At 48.9% G+C, this 17,545-nt stretch overlaps 1 protein-coding gene and 1 long non-coding RNA gene across 7 annotated transcripts; both read left to right on the top strand.

The window, feature by feature from the left end:
• Positions 1-1,828: 1,828 nt before the first annotated feature.
• LOC148378558 (uncharacterized) lies at positions 1,829-4,102 on the top strand. The gene is made up of 3 exons (XR_015855796.1): positions 1,829-2,153; positions 2,266-2,342; positions 2,810-4,102. It is a non-coding gene; the product is annotated as an uncharacterized LOC148378558 (long non-coding RNA).
• A 2,428-nt stretch (positions 4,103-6,530) lies between these two features.
• On the top strand, positions 6,531-11,262 carry LOC148378557 (janus kinase and microtubule-interacting protein 3-like). 6 transcript variants are annotated; one of them, XM_088367836.1, is made up of 12 exons: positions 6,531-6,638; positions 6,870-8,141; positions 8,278-8,382; positions 8,527-8,838; positions 9,055-9,117; positions 9,204-9,302; positions 9,392-9,631; positions 9,746-9,811; positions 9,873-9,941; positions 10,018-10,095; positions 10,152-10,385; positions 10,465-11,262. In XM_088367836.1, exons 4-12 carry the CDS (start codon positions 8,770-8,772, stop codon positions 10,579-10,581), a joined length of 1,035 nt encoding a protein of 344 aa, XP_088223962.1. In that variant the 5' UTR covers positions 6,531-6,638; positions 6,870-8,141; positions 8,278-8,382; positions 8,527-8,769; the 3' UTR covers positions 10,582-11,262. The 6 variants fall into 6 exon arrangements, with proteins under 6 accessions (XP_088223962.1, XP_088223963.1, XP_088223964.1 ...); XM_088367837.1 differs by lacking the exon at positions 6,531-6,638 and having other exon boundaries at positions 6,761-7,986; positions 8,071-8,141; XM_088367838.1 differs by lacking the exon at positions 6,531-6,638 and having other exon boundaries at positions 6,761-8,141; positions 10,465-10,590; positions 10,960-11,262.
• The last annotated feature ends 6,283 nt before the right edge of the window (positions 11,263-17,545 follow it).

Genomic DNA, 17,545 nt, shown 5'->3' with positions numbered 1-17,545 from the left:
ACAACACCATGCCGCACTGAACAACACCATGCCGCACTGAACAACACCATGCCGCACTGAACAACACCATGCCGCACTGAACAACATTATGCCGCACTGAACAACACCATGCCGCACTGAACAACACCATGCCGCACTGAACAACACGATCCCGCATTGAACAACACCATCCTGCACTGAACAACACCATGCCGCACTGAACAACACCATGCCGCACTGAACAACACCATTCCGCACTGAACAACACCATGCCGCACTGAACAACACCATCCTGCACTGAACAACACCATCCCGCACTGAACAACACCATGCCGCATTGAACAACACCATGCCGCACTGAACAACACCATCCTGCACTGAACAACACCATGCCGCACTGAACAACACCATGCCGCACTGAACAACACCATGCCGCACTGAACAACATTATGCCGCACTGAACAACATTATGCCGCACTAAACAACATTATGTCGCACTGAACAACACCATGCCGCACTGAACAACACCATGCTGCACTGAACAACATTATGCCGCACTGAACAACACGATCCCGCATTGAACAACACCATCCCGCAGTGAACAACACCATGCCGCATTGAACAACACCATGCCGCACTGAACAACACCATGCTGCACTGAACAACATTATGCTGCACTGAACAACACGATCCTGCATTGAACAACACCATGCCGCACTGAACAACACCATCCTGCACTGAACAACACCTTTCCACACTGAACAACACCATGCCGCACTGAACAACATTATGCCGCACTGAACAACACCATGCCGCACTGAACAACACCATGCCGCACTGAACAACACCATGCCGCACTGAACAACACCATGCCGCAATGAACAACACCATCCCGCACTGAACAACACCATGCCGCATTGAACAACACCATGCCGCACTGAACAACACCATCCCGCACTGAACAACACCACCCCGCACTGAACAACACGATCCCGCATTGAACAACACCATCCCGGACTGAACAACACCATGCCGCACTGAACAACACCATTCCGCACTGAACAACACCATGCCGCACTGAACAACACCATGCCGCACTGAACAACACCATGCCGCACTGAACAACACCATGCCGCACTGAACAACATTATGCCGCACTGAACAACACCATGCCGCACTGAACAACACCATCCCGCACTGAACAACACCATGCCGCATTGAACAACACCGTGCCGCACTGAACAACACCATCCCGCACTGAACAACACCATCCCGCACTGAACAACACCATGCCGCACTGAACAACATTATGGCGCACTGAACAACGCTATGCCGCACTGAACAACACCATGCCGCACTGAACAACACCATGCCGCACTGAACAACACCATGCCGCACTGAACAACATTATGCCGCACTGAACAACATTATGCCGCACTGAACAACACCATGCCGCACTGAACAACACCATGCCGCACTGAACAACACCATGCCGCACTGAACAACACGACGTCGCACTGAACAACACGACGCCGCACAGAACAACACGACGCCGCACAGAATAACACAATACCGCACAGAACAACACAATACCGCACAAACAGTTTTAGATAATATTACGTCGCAGTCATGTGACGCGGACATGACGTCAATAGGCGGAACTCACGGCAAAATTATAATCCGTGGGCGTGGCTTGCAACAGGAAGTAGGAAAGCGGCAGTTCTGGCAAACAAGACACAGCTGTTAGTAACACGATGACTAACAAGGCAAATATTTTTGTTTTCAGCTTGCAACTTGACCGTCTAGAGCGTACAAGGTAATTACAACTGTTTTTTTTTAGCCCTGAAAAGCGAGGGAGTGTGGCGTTTGGGAGGAATGTCGAACTCGGCGTCTGCTTCCAGCCACAGACGCCAAATTTCGACGATTATTTCGACTGGTCAACGGTTGTAAATTATTGCGTTGACTAAAAACTTTATTTAACTCTACTCTTAACTTTGCCGTTTCAGATATGCGGGTATTACACCGCGGAAATGACGTCAATAGGCTGAACTCTCGCCAAAATTCAAATCTGTGGGCGCAATGGCCTTGAGCGAGACACCGGATACAAACACGACGATTATCAACAGAAATATCTTTATTTTCCGCTTGCAAGTGGACCGTCTAGAGCGTACACGGTAAGTACAACTCATTGTGTTTAAAAAGATTTACGTTTGTGTAGTTTGCGTTGCGTTGTATCTGTGAATGTTGGTTGAGGCTAAATGTTAATGTTTAATTTCATTCCTTTAGGTTCCACGGTGTTTGTTGGCTGTATGTTTTCCACTGCAAGAAGAGGCTCGTATCATTGACCAGCAGGAGCTACAATGGTGAGTACCCCTTTCGTCTTCCATTTATGTTAAACACTTCCTATTTCATGTCTAACAGTACTCGATTTAACAAATAACCATAAATAAATACAGTGTGGGCAGTCACGTTAACATATGTGATTATCCTGCCTAATATGTTTATCACAAATATGTCACTAATCACTAATATGTTTATTTGTTTATCACAACACCTTTGGACCTTCAGCAATCGATTATTTACCTTCATCTACATAGAGACAGAACGATGGTGTCTTAAACATCTCATTCATTTCACCAAATAACTTCACGCAGGTGGATAACGGCCGTCTCGGTCACGCTATGTTGCGTGATGCAGTTTTGAAGAACCAAATGCATTTATTCAATGAATAAGTCAAGCTAGTTCTATGTTTATGATGTTGTAAGTTACGGTACCGATTGAAGTTGAGTTCGAAGCCAGTGGAAAACAGCGCTGCGTTTGTGCTCTCCAGGTACAAATGTTGTGATCTCTGACTGACGACCGGGCGAGACTCGAGTAAGAGATGTCCAAACGAGCTCCGGCAGGGCGGGCCAAGGCGGAGCGAACGGACGCCCTTCAGGCCGCCAATGACGAGCTGAGAACCAAACTGATGGACGTCCAGTTAGAACTTCAGCAGGAGAAGAACAAGGTGAAAACCTCAACAGACAGACACTGCCTGCCTCCCTGCCTGCCTCCCTGCCTGCCTCCCTGCCTGCCTCCCTCCCTCCCAGTTTTCCCGATGTAGATTAGACATGCGTGTGCCATGACTGTGTCAGCCTACATCAACAAATGCACCGAGGACGTCAGCACCACTAAGAATATCATCACCCGGGGCAACCAACGACCCTGGATGACTGAGGAGGTACGTCAAACGCTACGAGCGCGGAACTCTGCCTTCAAGTCTGGCGACAAGGAGACACTGAGGACAGCGAGAGCCAACTTGAACCGTGCCATCAGGATAGCGAAGCGAGACCGCAGTCGAAAATTTCAGGATCGTTTCCACGACGTCAAAAACATCAGGAGTATGTGGCAAGGCATACGGGCGATTACAGACTACAACTCACCCTCCCCCCCCCCGGTGGGTGTAGTTGATGCTGACTTTCTAAATGGTCTAAATAACTTCTTTGGGAGGTTCGAGGCACTAAACGGCACTCCAGCAGTTAAAACTGTCCCCCATCAGGAAGAGGAGGTACTCTGCCTTGACTCCGCAGACATGTGTTGAAGACCCTGAGGAGAGTCAACCCCTGTAAGGCCCCTGGCCCCGACAACATTCCTGGGCGTGTGTTCAGGGAATGTGCAAGTCATCTGGCTGGGGTCATCACAGACATTTTTAACACCTCGCTGGGCCAAGCCACAGTGCCGGCGTGCTTTAAGACTGCCTCCATCATTCCGGTGCCGAAGAAACCTCAAATCACCTCATTTAATGATTACCGGCCTGTTGCACTGACTCCGGTTATGATGAAGTGCTTCGAAAGGCTGCTTAAAGGTCACATCGTTTCCAGACTCCCCCTATTATTTGACCCGTTCCAGTTTGCCGACCGGCAAAACCGCTCCACTCAGGACGCCATCTCCTCCGTTCTTCACCTGAGCCTGGCTCACCTGGAGGAGAAGAACACCCATGTGCGGAGGCTGTTCCTGGACTTCAGCTCAGCGTTTAACACCATCATCCCACAGCATCTGGTAGGAAAATTGGAACACCTGGGCTTCAACACCCCCCTTCGCAACTGGCTGCTAGACTTCCTCACCAACAGACCTCAGTCAGTCCGGGTCGGACAGAACACCTCTGATGTCATCACCCTCAGCACAGGCTCCCTTCAGGGCTGCGTCCTGAGCCCCCTGCTGTGCACCCTGATGACACACGACTGCGTCCTCAGGTTCACCACCAATCACATCGTGAAGTCAGCAGACGACACAACGGTGGTGGGGCTCATCAGAGACAACAACGACCTGGACTACAGAGAGGAGGTGGAGCAGCTGGTGGGCTGGTGCAGAGAAAACAGCCTGATCCTGAATGAGGAGAAGATGAAGGAGATCATCGTCGACTTCAGGAAAAAACAGCCTCACCACGCTCCACTGATCATCAACAGCTCAGCTGTGGAGGTGGTCAGCACCACCAAATTCCTGGGGGTCCACATCACAGAAGACCTCACCTGGACTATGAACACTACGGCACTGGTCAAGAGGGCACAGAAGCGCTTGTACTTCCTGCGGAGGATGAGGAGAGCCCACCTGCCCCCACCCATCATGAGGACGTTCTACAGGAGCACCATAGAGAGCATTCTGACAAGCTGTCTCTCTGTGTGGTGTGGAGGCTGCACCGCCTCCGATTGGAAGAACGTGAGGAGAGTGGTGAGGACAGCAGAGAGGATCATAGGGGCTCCTCTTCCCTCCATTCAGGACATTTCATCTCAGCGCTGCATGTCCCGTGCCCGTAACATCATCAATGACCCATCACACCCCCACCATGGACTGTTCTCCCTGCTGCCCTCTGGGAAGAGGTTTGCAGCATCCGCTGCAGGTCCACCAGGTTCTGCAACAGCTTTTTCCCTGCTGTCATCAGACTGTTGAACACTAGAACTGTTGAGCTCTAAACTGAACTCTGCATCACACATTCACAGAACTGTACTTTATGACACTACGGACCTCTATCTTGCACTATCTCGCACTACCAACTTTACTGAACTTGTATAAACCCTTTAAATAGAAGTTTAATACATGGTTTAGCATTCCTCTGCACACTCTTGAATACTGTTTTGCCTACTTGCACTATTGCATAATTATCACTGCTGCACTTTATACTTATTTTTAATATATATATATATATATATATATATATATATATATATATATAGTATATATGTATATATATATATTTTCATAGGATATGTTACTTCTATTCAACTGCAATATCACTACTTTGTTGTAAGACGTATGCAACGGAATTTCGTTTTGTATGCACCATGTGCAGACAAGATGACAATAAAGTTTGTCTAAGTCTAAGTCATGTCAGGTCAGCTGTCTGGAGAGAGAGAGAAGTCAGGACCTGCGGGCGGAGCACCACCGTGCCACCGCCGCCATGACGGAACTCAAAAGCAAACTCCATGAGGAGAAGCAGAAAGAGTTAGCCATTACCAGGGAGACATTACTGCGGCAGCATGAAATGGAGCTGATGAGAGTGATCAAAATCAAAGATGGAGAGATCCAGCGACTGAATGCCTTGGTCCTCAGCCTGAGGGACGGCTCCATGGACAAGGTGATCCGCTCTATCCGTGTCTGACTATCCGCACGCCACGTCGGGCTTCGATGCGGCCGCTACCGTATTGTGTAGCTTGTCCCCAGTAAGCGTCGCGGCGCTCCGTTGCGGTCTCAACGGCCCGGTGTGGCGCAATGTCTGCTCAGGTGAGGAGGGGGGGCGCTTTGCTGGCGGAGGTGGAGGAGACGCGGTGGTGTCGGGAGACCGAGCGGTGTCGCCTCCACCAGGAGCGCGGAAGAAGCCCTGGCAGCGGCCCAGCAGGCCTGGCAGTCCCGAGCGGCCGAGCTCCGATCGGCTCATCACCAGCATCGGGAGGAGCTGAGCCGAACCAAGAGAGACTGCGAGAGGGAGATCCGCCGACTGGTAGGACTGATCAGATGCGCGGTGCGTGGCTATGTTCCCAATTTCGTTGTATACCTGCAGTGCAATGACACCTAAGGCATTCTATTCTATTTCACAAGAAGAAAATGTCCGGTTGCTCGCTTCGCTTTTGTCACAGCAAAGGTGTTCTAGTCGATTCAAGAAAAAAATTGGCCGGTTGCTCTCTTTGTTTTTGTCACAATTCTGGCAAATGAGTTTGCCCGCCTGCCTGAGCGCTCCCCGTTTGTACATCCAGACGGATGAGATCAAGCTGAAAGACAGAGCGGTTAGTGTTTTGGATGAAGCCCTGGGGCCGGCCACGTCCACCGCCTTCAGCTGCAGACTCAGGCTGCCGAGCAGCAGATCGCTGCCCTGAGGGATTCCCAAAGGGCGGGCCTAAACTACCCTGGAAGTGGGGTCAACGCCGCTACTAGCAATCCTCTTCATTGCGTAAGCCACCTCATCACACACTTGCAGTACGCATGACTTAGTTCGTTGCTGGAGGAAGGTAGCACAAAAACAGTTTTGAACTTTGAACGAGTGCTTGTGTGTGTGTGTTGCGGGGCGTTTTCAGTCTCAGGAGGATCGGGACACGCGACGGTTTCATCTGAAAATCGCTGAGCTCAGCGCAGTCATCAGGAAACTGGAGGATCGAAACGCCCTGCTTTCTGAAGAGCGCAATGAACTGGTAATTTATTGACGGCACGCTTGAAGGTTTGCGCTACGTTTGATGCGCGCCATCCAGCGAGGCACCCATTGCGCTTGCTTATTAGTTGAGCGGCGCAGCGAGTCGGTTGCCTGGTAGATGTCTTTTATTGGGAGCCAAAGCCACGATTCCGTTCAAACCGATGCAAAAGGAATGGATACGTTCTGGCCCGCGTGTTGTGCGTCTTTCACATCCCGCACTTCATGCTTGCAGCTAAAGCGACTGAGAGAAACAGAAAGCCAGTTTCTGCCACTCCTGTACAAAAACAAACGCCTGAGCAGGAAGAATGAAGAACTCTCGCTGGTGCTGTGTCGCCTTGAAAACAAAGTGCGCTTTGTCACCCAGGAGAACGAGGAGATGGCAAGCTTGGTAAGTCGACGCGGACAACGGCGGCGTGCCAACAGAGTCCACTGCATTTGTGTTCCACAGAGAAGGCCTAGTTCGCTCAATGACCTGGACCGCGGTTGCGGCCAGCAGGACGGTGAAATGGAGTTCCTTCAAGTTGTGGAGCAGCGGCACATCATCGACGACTTGTCCAAGGTCTTCAGGCAGGCGACTCGGTGCACGTACGGCAGCGCCGCGCTCGCTCGCTGTCGCCAGGAAACCTTTTCCGTCCAAAGCTTGGCCGGCGGCCGCCATCCAAAAAATTGGCCCCTTAAATTCCGACCTTTCAAGCAGGAGCATTGTGCGCACGCGTTTGAACACGCTTTAGACTTGTTTTGCCGTTTTCAGCAGCTCAAAGCTCCCGTTTTGTCAGCGCCTTTGCCACTCGCTGTGCGCTGAAAACGACGGACTTGCCCGGCTGCTCAGCCCGTCAACCATGAGCCGCGAGCGCGACGTCATTGTCCGTAGGCAGCTAGTGGCAAAATGCACCCTGTTAGAGTTGCGCTCGCTCCAACTTATTTTGCAAGAACCACACGGGAGACAAGTAAGTTCTTTTGGACACCTGCAGGTGGAGAGTCCATCCGTTGTACGAATGAAGTCTGACTCTCGGCTCCTGCACGAGCATTTTAATTAAGAGAAACAGGGTGGGTGTAAGAGTGGATTGAATAGAGGAAGCCCTTGACCTCTAGTCAAAACATAGCAAGGGGTGTTTTACGACTTTGTGTAGGAAGGGATAAGCGATAGGGATAAATAAGGGATAAATAATATTATTTATTACAGGTCGCAGTCAAAGTCAAAGCAACACAATGATACGATAAAGATAATCTGGAAAACCCTGACACACCCTGTAGTTGTCACTTTTGGAAAAGACGAGCGTCCCTCCAATCATCGCCGGTGACGTGTTTTTCAGGCTCTGGAGACAGGAGCTCATGTCAGAAATGTCATTGTGAGTCGCGTTTGTTTCTGCGCCGGAGCCGTTCGTTCCCTTTGCATCCAAAGAATCTCAAAGGCGGATTATTTGTGTCGACAGGAGAGAGATTTGCTGCTACGATACCGACGTCGAGAATCTCTGAGGAGGAACAAAGCGTGAGGTCCTGCAAGGTGAGTCTGTTTGTTTGCGGCTGCTTGGTGTTGCGCAAGATGAAATGGCCTTTTTCTCGCTATCGTTCCTCTCGTCGATTCATCGTGAGGTGTCGCTTCAGTTTGTTCAGAGAGATGTTCGCTTCCGCGCCCGCAGGTCATCGAAACATTTTACGGCTACGACGAAGACGTGTTGGTGGACTCGGACGGATCGTCCTTGTCTTTTCACACCGACAGAACCCCCGACACGGAACCCGAAGAGGTAGCCCGCCATTTCTGCCAGCGTATTGGCACCAAACATTCCTCTTCAGCCTGGAATCGGACTCGTCTTTGCGTCGCGGGTGCTTTGTCGCCGGTCTGACTGATTCTGGTACTAGTGCTGTGTTGCATTGGTGTGTGCATGAAGAGGCGGAGCTTCGCTACCGCCAGCTGACGCAAGAATATCAAGCGCTGCAACGAGCCTACGCTCTGCTAGCCCAGACCAGCGAAAGGGGACTACGACGCCGAGAAGGAGATCAAGGTGGCGCCCCTTCCCGCAACCCCCGGCCGGGTCGCAGCCTCCCCGTTCTCACCCAGCCTCGGGTGTTCTCTGGTCTGAAAGGAGGAGGAGGAGCCTCCCTCCTCCTCCTTTCAGACCAGAGAAAAGCTGATGGTAGAAATGGGTCACTATCAAAGCAGAGTAGCAGATCTGGAGTCAGCGCTGAAGCAACAAGGACAGGTAAGCTCATCAATGAGCACACCTTTTTCTCAGACAAAATAGCTACATTCTTCAGTCACTCATCCGTCTGGCATTACTGGACCAACCCCCCCCCCCCCCCCGAACGTGGCTGGGAAAATGCGGAGAAAAGCAAATGTCATTTTCCAGTCAACCAAAGAATTTGTGGATGAAAATGACACAACATTACAAAGCTGTCCACGCGTTTGTCTCTTCTAGAATGTCAAGTGGGTGGAGGAGAAGCAGCTGCTGCGTCAGAGCAATCAGCAGTTGGCCGAAAAGGTGACGGAAAGAAAGGCGCTGGGCGGAGTCGCTTGGCGTCACACCTGTCGGGAAGCCCCGCAGATGAGGTCTGACTGTCTTTTCAGGTCAGGCGGATGGAGGCGGAAGAAGCGCGTCTGAAAGAGCACATCCAGGATATCCGAGACCAAAACGAACTGCTTGAGTTCCGCATCCTGGAGCTGGAGGTGGGAAGACTCGCACAAGCGTGTTGAGGCCAGAGATGTGACGGACGGACGGACGGACGGACGGACGGATGCATGCCTCTGCCTTTCAGGAGAGGGAGTGGCGCTCCCCCGTCTTGAAGTTTCTGCAAGTCCGTTTCCCAGACGGCCTCAGCCCTTTGCAGATCTACTGCGAGGCCGAGGGCGTGAGCGTACGTAAGGCGTCCCTCGCAACCCTAACCTTAACCCGAGGTCCCAGAACACCTTACATTGCTCCTTGCGCCTTTCCCCCGGACATCGTCATCAGTGATCTGATGAAGAAGCTGGACATCCTGGGCTATAACGCCGTAAGTGTATGTCGAACTCCTTATGTTCGCACTCCACGAGACTCGGCGGCTCAAATGTGACTTTTGGAAGGCTTTGCGCTGAAAGAAGCTTGTTGACGCTGTGCCTTTGGGCTCTTGCAGAATCTCACCAACGAGGAGCAGGTGGTCGTGATTCACGCCAGGACCCTTCTCACCCTAGCCGAGAAGGTAACGCGCACGTCCACGCACGCTCTCGCATTCTGCTTATGTGACAGCAGCCTTTCCTCAGTGGTTAGAATACATCAAAGTGACCAAGTCAGCACTTCAACAGAAGATGTTGGACATTGAAAGTGAGAAGGTAGACAGACACGCGACATCAGCCAAGGGGAACTCCGGCAATGTGCCCCAACAATTCTGACCTTGAGCTGTGCTAGGATATGTTCTGCAAGCAGAAGGGCTACCTGGATGAAGAGTTGGACTTCAGGAAGTGTTCCATGGACCAGGCTCATAAGGTAAGCCGCCCTCAAATCTCCTGCCGGACCACTGATGGACGAGGATTGCGGCCCAGAGGATCCTGGAGCTGGAGGCCATGTTGTACGAGGCGCTACCGCAGCGGGACTGCCCCGCCACGGACGGCGAAAAAGCCAGCCACGCTGGCGTGAATGACGTGCTGACGGCGGATCAGAGAGAAGAGCTTAGGAGCGCCGTGGACCAATGGAAGCGAGCCCTGATGTGCGAGTTGAGGGAGCGCGACGCTTGCATCCTCCAAGAGAGAATGGATCTGCTGCACAGCGCGCAACAGGTAAGGGCCCAAAGCCAGCCCGGCACTTACTTGCACGCTTACTGGCTTTTGAATGCCACTTTCCATTTGTCCGTCCTAGAGGAACAAAGAGCTGAAAGAATTCATCGAAGCTCAGAAGAGACAAATCAAACAATTGGAGGAGAAGTTTCTGTTTCTCTTTCTATTCTTCTCCTTGGCCTTCATTCTGTGGCCCTAACACCAGCTGGTGAGTGAGCTCCAGCGGCACCGCACTCGACACCTCCGATACACTGCCAGCCAGTCTCAGACGTTGGCAGACGCTCCGATGCCAACGTATACCCCCCGCCACGGTGACAGAGGCACCGCGTCACACCGGCGCTCATCCAATCAGAAGGCAGGAAAAGCAAATTCACATGCAGGGCACTTTTGAACCAGAAGAGAGCGCCACAAAAAACGGTTGTTGCCCCAAACGCGCACTAAAAAGGGTCAGAATAACAAGAGTCCCACTGGCCAGCCGGGGCCACCCGTCCAGCTGTTTCTTCAGGGGGGAAAAAAATTGGAGTCACCGGTGAGTACATTTTGCATTTAGCTCTGCTTTTCTGCTTCTGTCTTCAAGTGTGTGGCATCCTGCGATCAAAGAGTCAGCCAACCCCAAAGCGGTTGACCTCAACGTCCCACCACCATGCCTACCAGAGCAGGTGACGTGATGCTTTGGACATCCTTCCGTCTCAGATGCCCAAAAGTACTCTTTGCCACATCTGCGGCAATACGGTGTCTTTTCAAAGGTGCAAATAAATCCAGCGTGGGCGGAACACGCACGTCTTCGGTTTTTCCCGCTTTGTTTGTGTGACAGCTGTTGTGAAAATTTTATACAAATAAAGTTGTATAGTACAGGTTTGGCCAAGCCGCAACTCCCGAACCGCATGCGGCTCTTTTATGTTCATATCAACATTTGTGTGTGTGTGTGTGGGGGGTGGGGGGGGGGGGGGGGGTTGTGCGTGTTGGCTTCACTTGAGTTCAATTTGGTATTTTGGTCAAAAGCGCATGTGGTGAAATTCCACAAAGTAGGATGGGCAAACACATTTCTTTAAACTATGAGTGTCAATTGGGCTCTCGAAATGGCAGGGAAAAGATGCACAGCAAAACGAAAATACGTAGATGAACACAGGACGTTTTAATCAGAGTGGGAAAGTTTCTATTTTTTGTTGAACGTGATGGCAAACCATTCTGCCTGATATGTCAGACCTCAGCGCATTTCAAAGATTCAAATCTTCAGCGCCATGCACTTCAGCTCACTCCATGCTAACATTGATCAGGCGTCGAACCCGCATCATCATGCTTAAGAGGTGGCCATGCTAACCAGTGCGCCATTATGTCAACGCATAATAACTAAGTCTACTGGTCAAAACAGCGGTTACTATATGACGTCGCTACGTCGTGGTCACGTGACGCAGACAAGACGTCAATGGACGTGGGCAGAGTTAACTTGTTTAAAAGGGAGTAGGCAGAAGAAATATTTAATTTATTTAAATCTATTTTGAGTGCACACCATTATGCCAATGCATAACAACTGTAAATCTACTAAACAAAACAGCGGTTGCTATATGACATCTGCCACGTCGTGGTCACGTGACATACGTGACGTCGATGGGCGTAACTTTCGCCGGAATTCAAATCCGCGGGGAGAGTTAACTTGTTTAAAAGAGAGTGGGCAGAAGAATTATTTAATTTATTTAAATCTATTTGGTGTGTGCGCCATTATGTCAATGCATAACAACTGTAAGTCTACTAAACAAAACAGCGGTTGCTATTTGACGTCTGCCACGTCGTGGTCACGTGACGCGGACGTGACGTCGACGCCTACTTTACATCCCACCGATCACAGGACTCCTCGGCTGCATAACCGTGCCCCCTTCCCAACCAATCGGATTTGCTATACGCGAAAACGACGCCAATGGAAAGAGCTTCCGCCCAAATTTAAATCCGTGGGCGTGGCTCGCAGCAGGAAGTAGGAAAATGGCGGCGATGTTGACAAAGACACAGCGGATGGTAACATACGACTAACAAGAGAAATATTTTTATTTTCTGCTTGCAACTGGACCGTCCAGAGCGTACACGGTAAGTACAACTCATCGTTTTTAAAAAGAAGTACTTTTGTTGCCCTGAAAAGCGAGTGAGCGTGGCGTTTGTGGGGGACGTCGAATTTCGACGATTCTTTCTGGTCAACGGTTGTAAATGATTGTGTTGATTAAAAAAGAAAACTTGATGTAACTCTACTTTTAACTGCCGTTTCAGATAGATTTGGAATTGCATCACATCCAATTTTGCCTAGAGCGTACACGGTAAGTAACACTCGTTGTGTTTAAGGAGATTTACGTTTGTAATAGCAGAAGTGTAGCCGCGTTGCGTTGTACGTGTGAATGTTGGTCCGGGCGAAATGTTAATGTTTAATTTCATTCCTTTAGGTTCCACGGTGTTTGTTGGCTGCAAGTTTTCCACTGCAAGAAGAGGCTCATATCATTGACCAGGAGCGAGCTACAATGGTGAGTAGCCATAACATTTATGTTAAACACTTCCTATTTCATGTCTAACAGTACTTGATTTAACAAATAACCATAAATAAATACAGTGTGGGCACTGAAGTTAACATATGTGATTATACTGCCTAATCTGTCACCGAGTAGATTGTTGCAAAGTAATATAAGATCCAAAGTTGTAATTCAGAATAGTTTTCAAAAGAAGGCCATTAGAATTATATACAAGTCTGATTACCCTGAACAAGCTATTAATTAAATCACAAATTCTTCAATTCAAAGATTTGGTAGATTATCAGACAAATAATGTCTAACAGTAATTGATTTAACACATCACGATAAGTAGATTGAGTGTGGGCACTCTCAAGTTAACATATGTGATTATACTGCCTAATCTGTTACAGAGTATGTTGTTGCCAAGTAATGTAGAATAGATCCAAAGTAGTAATCCAGAATAGTTTTGAAGAGGCCATTAGAATGATAAACAAATCTGATTACCTTGAACATAATAACAAGCTAAGTGTTTAATATGTCCTATGAAGTCAAAATTGGGCACCATCATGTGGTGAAATTTGGAATTGCATCACATCCAATTTTGCCTGGGAACAAACAGATTACATAAATCTTAGTTTTGAATAAGCCACTCCTTCTCAAACAAGTAAACTCTGCCCATTTTGCGCAGTAGATGTTCTGTTAATATCTAGTATTTATACAAAGTCATAATTTAAATTGCTTTCAACCTTCATTCATCGGTTCAACCAACATTACTCGCTCTTCTTACCAACTTGTATTGATTTAACTAAGCGTTTAATACTTCCTATCAGGTCTCAAATCGAGATTTGGCAAAATACAATTTCAGCAAATCCAATTTTGCCAGGGAACAAAAATAGATTAAATAAACTAAATAAGTCCTCTTCCCATTAAATAAATCAGAAAAGTCTGTCTTGTAACCAGTCCTCTTCAAACAAGTAAAGTCTGCCCATTTTGTGCCGTAGATTTTGTGTCTATGCCTAGTATTTAAACAAAATCATAATTTAAACGACTTCTTTCCTTCATTCACTTTGGAAATTTGGAATTGCAGCAAATCGAATTTTGCCAGGGAACAAAAATAGATCAATTAAACTAAATAAGTCTTCTTCCCATTAAATAAATTAAAAAAGTCTGTCTTGTAACCAGTCCTTTTCAAACAAGTAAAGTCTGCCCATTTTGTGCCGTCGATTTTGTGTTAATGCCTAGTATTTATACAAAATCATAATTTAAAGGACTTCATTCCTTCATTCACTTTGGAAATTTGGAATTGCAGCACATCAAATTTTGCCTGGGAAGAAAAGTAGATTAAATAAATTTAATAAGTCTTACTACTTCCCATTAAATAAATTAAATACGTCTTACTTGTTCCCACTCCTTTACAAAAAAGTAGTTTAAAACGAGGTCCCTTCACTCAACCTTTAACCCTATTTATTCACCTTCTAGGCTAAGTGTTAAAGGCTAAGTGTTAAAGGCTAAGTGTTAAAGGCTAAGTGTTAGAGGCTAAGTGCCAGAGGCTAGGCGCCAGAGGCGAGTTTTTGTGGGCTGAAGTTTTAGTGGGGTTAGTGTGAATACAATCCAAAAGAATACAACAGAATACAATACAATAGAATATAATACATAGATTAAATTCAATAGCTCTTACTACTTCCCATTAAATAAATTAAATACGTCTTACTTGTTCCCAATCCTTTTCAAAAAAGTAGTTTAAAACGAGGGCCCTTCACTCAACCTTTAACCTCAACCCCGCACGTCACATTGTGTTGTATCTGTGAATGTTGGTTGTGGCCAAATGATAGTTTTCTTTCATTCGTTTAGGTTCCACGGTGTTTGTTGGCTATGTTTTCCACTGTCAGAAGGATGAAAATACAAAGTACAACGCTTGGACGTGGGCGAAGACGTCACCGGTGAGTCCTTCCTTCCTATTTATTTACCTTCTAGATGCTAGAGGCTAAGTGTTAGAGGCTAAGTGTTAGAGGCTAAGTGTTAAACACAATACGAACAACACAACGATACTGCACTGAACAACACGATACCGCACTGAGAAACACGATACCGCACTGAACAACACGATACCGCACTGAACAACACCATGCCGCACTGAACACCATGCCACACTGAACAACACCATCCCGCACTGAACAACACCATGCCGCACTAAACAACACCATGCCGCACTGAAATACACCATGCCTCACTGAACGACACCATGCCGCACTGAAAGACACCATGCCGCACTGAACGACACCATGCCGCACTGAAAGACACCATCCCGCACTGAACACCATGCCGCACTGAACAACACCATCCTGCACTGAACAACACCATCCCGCACTGAACAACACCATGCCGCACTGAACAACATTATGCCGCACTGAACATTATGCCGCACTGAACAACACCATGCCGCACTGAACAACACCATGCCGCACTGAACAACATTATGCCGCACTGAACAACACCATGCCGCACTGAACAACACCATGCCGCACTGAACAACACCATGCCGCACTGAACAACATTATGCCGCACTGAACAACACCATGCCGCACTGAACAACACCATCCTGCACTGAACAACACCATTCCGCATTGAACACCATGCCGCACTGAACAACACCATCCCGCACTGAACAACACCATCCCGAACTGAACAACACCATGCCGCACTGAACAACATTATGCCGCACTGAACAACATTATGCCGCACTGAACAACAACATGCCGCACTGAACAACACCATGCCGCACTGAACAACACCATGCCGCACTGAACAACATTATAACGCACTGAACAACACCATCCCGCACTGAACAACACCATGCCGCACTAAACAACATTATGCCGCACTGAACAACATTATGCCGAAATGAACAACACCATGCCGCACTGAACAACACCATGCCGCACTGAACAACACCATCCTGCACTGAACAACACCATCCCGCACTGAACAACACCATGCCGCACTGAACAACACCATGCCGCACTGAACAACACCATGCCGCAATGAACAACACCATCCCGCACTGAACAACATTATGCCGCACTGAACAACATTATGCCGCACTGAACAACACCATGCCGCACTGAACAACACCATGCCGCACTGAACAACACCATCCTGCACTGAACAACACCATCCCGCACTGAACAACACCATGCCGCACTGAACAACATTATGGCGCACTGAACAACATTATGCCGCACTGAACAACACCATGCCGCACTGAACAACACCATGCCGCACTGAACAACACCATGCCGCAATGAACAACACCATCCCGCACTGAACAACACCATGCCGCACTGAGCAACACCATGCCGCACTGAACAACACCATCCTGCACTGAACAACACCATGCCGCACTGAACAACACCATTCCGCACTGAACAACACCATGCCGCACTGAACAACATTACGCTGCACTGAACAACACCATGCCGCACTGAACAACACCATGCCGCACTGAACAACACCATGCCGCACCGAACAACACCATGCCGCATTGAACAACACCATGCCGCACTGAACAACACCATCCTGCACTGAACAACACCATGCCGCATTGAACAACACCATGCCGCACTGAACAACACCATCCTGCACTGAACAACACCATCCCGCACTGAACAACACCATCCCGCATTGAACAACACCATCCTGCACTGAACAACACCATGCCGCACTGAACAACACCATGCCGCACTGAACAACACCATTCCGCACTGAACAACACCATGCCGCACTGCACAACACCATCCTGCACTGAACAACACCATCCCGCACTGAACAACACCATGCCGCATTGAACAACACCATCCTGCACTGAACAACACCATCCTGCACTGAACAACACCATGCCGCACTGAACAACACCATGCCGCACTGAACAACACCATGCCGCACTGAACAACACCATGCCGCACTGAACAACATTATGCCGCACTGAACAACATTATGTCGCACTGAACAACACCATGCCGCACTGAACAACACCATGCCGCACTGAACAACATTATGCCGCACTGAAAAACACCATGCCGCACTGAACAACACCATCCCGCACTGAACAACACCATGCCGCATTGAACAACACCATGCCGCACTGAACAACACCATGCTGCACTGAACAACATTATGCTGCACTGAACAACACGATCCTGCATTGAACAACACCATGCCGCACTGAACAACACCATCCTGCACTGAACAACACCATGCCGCACTGAACAACACCATGCCGCACTGAACAACATTATGCCGCACTGAAAAACACCATGCCGCACTGAACAACACCATCCCGCACTGAACAACACCATGCCGCATTGAACAACACCATGCCGCACTGAACAACACCATGCTGCACTGAACAACATTATGCTGCACTGAACAACACGATCCTGCATTGAACAACACCATGCCGCACTGAACAACACCATCCTGCACTGAACAACACCATCCTGCACTGAACAACACCACCCCGCACTGAACAACACGATCCCGCATTGAACAACACCATCCCGCACTGAACAACACCATGCCGCACTGAACAACACCATTCCGCACTGAACAACACCATGCCGCACTGAACAACACCATGCCGCACTGAACAACACCATGCCGCACTGAACAACACCA

The sequence above is a fragment of the Syngnathus floridae genome, unplaced genomic scaffold (genome assembly GCF_059516105.1).
Source record: "Syngnathus floridae isolate MCC-2025c unplaced genomic scaffold, RoL_Sflo_1.0 HiC_scaffold_38, whole genome shotgun sequence".
Classification (NCBI taxonomy): domain Eukaryota; kingdom Metazoa; phylum Chordata; class Actinopteri; order Syngnathiformes; family Syngnathidae; genus Syngnathus; species Syngnathus floridae.
The sequence above is the reverse complement of the archived record's forward strand: the minus strand, read 5'-3'. Positions and strand labels throughout refer to the sequence as shown.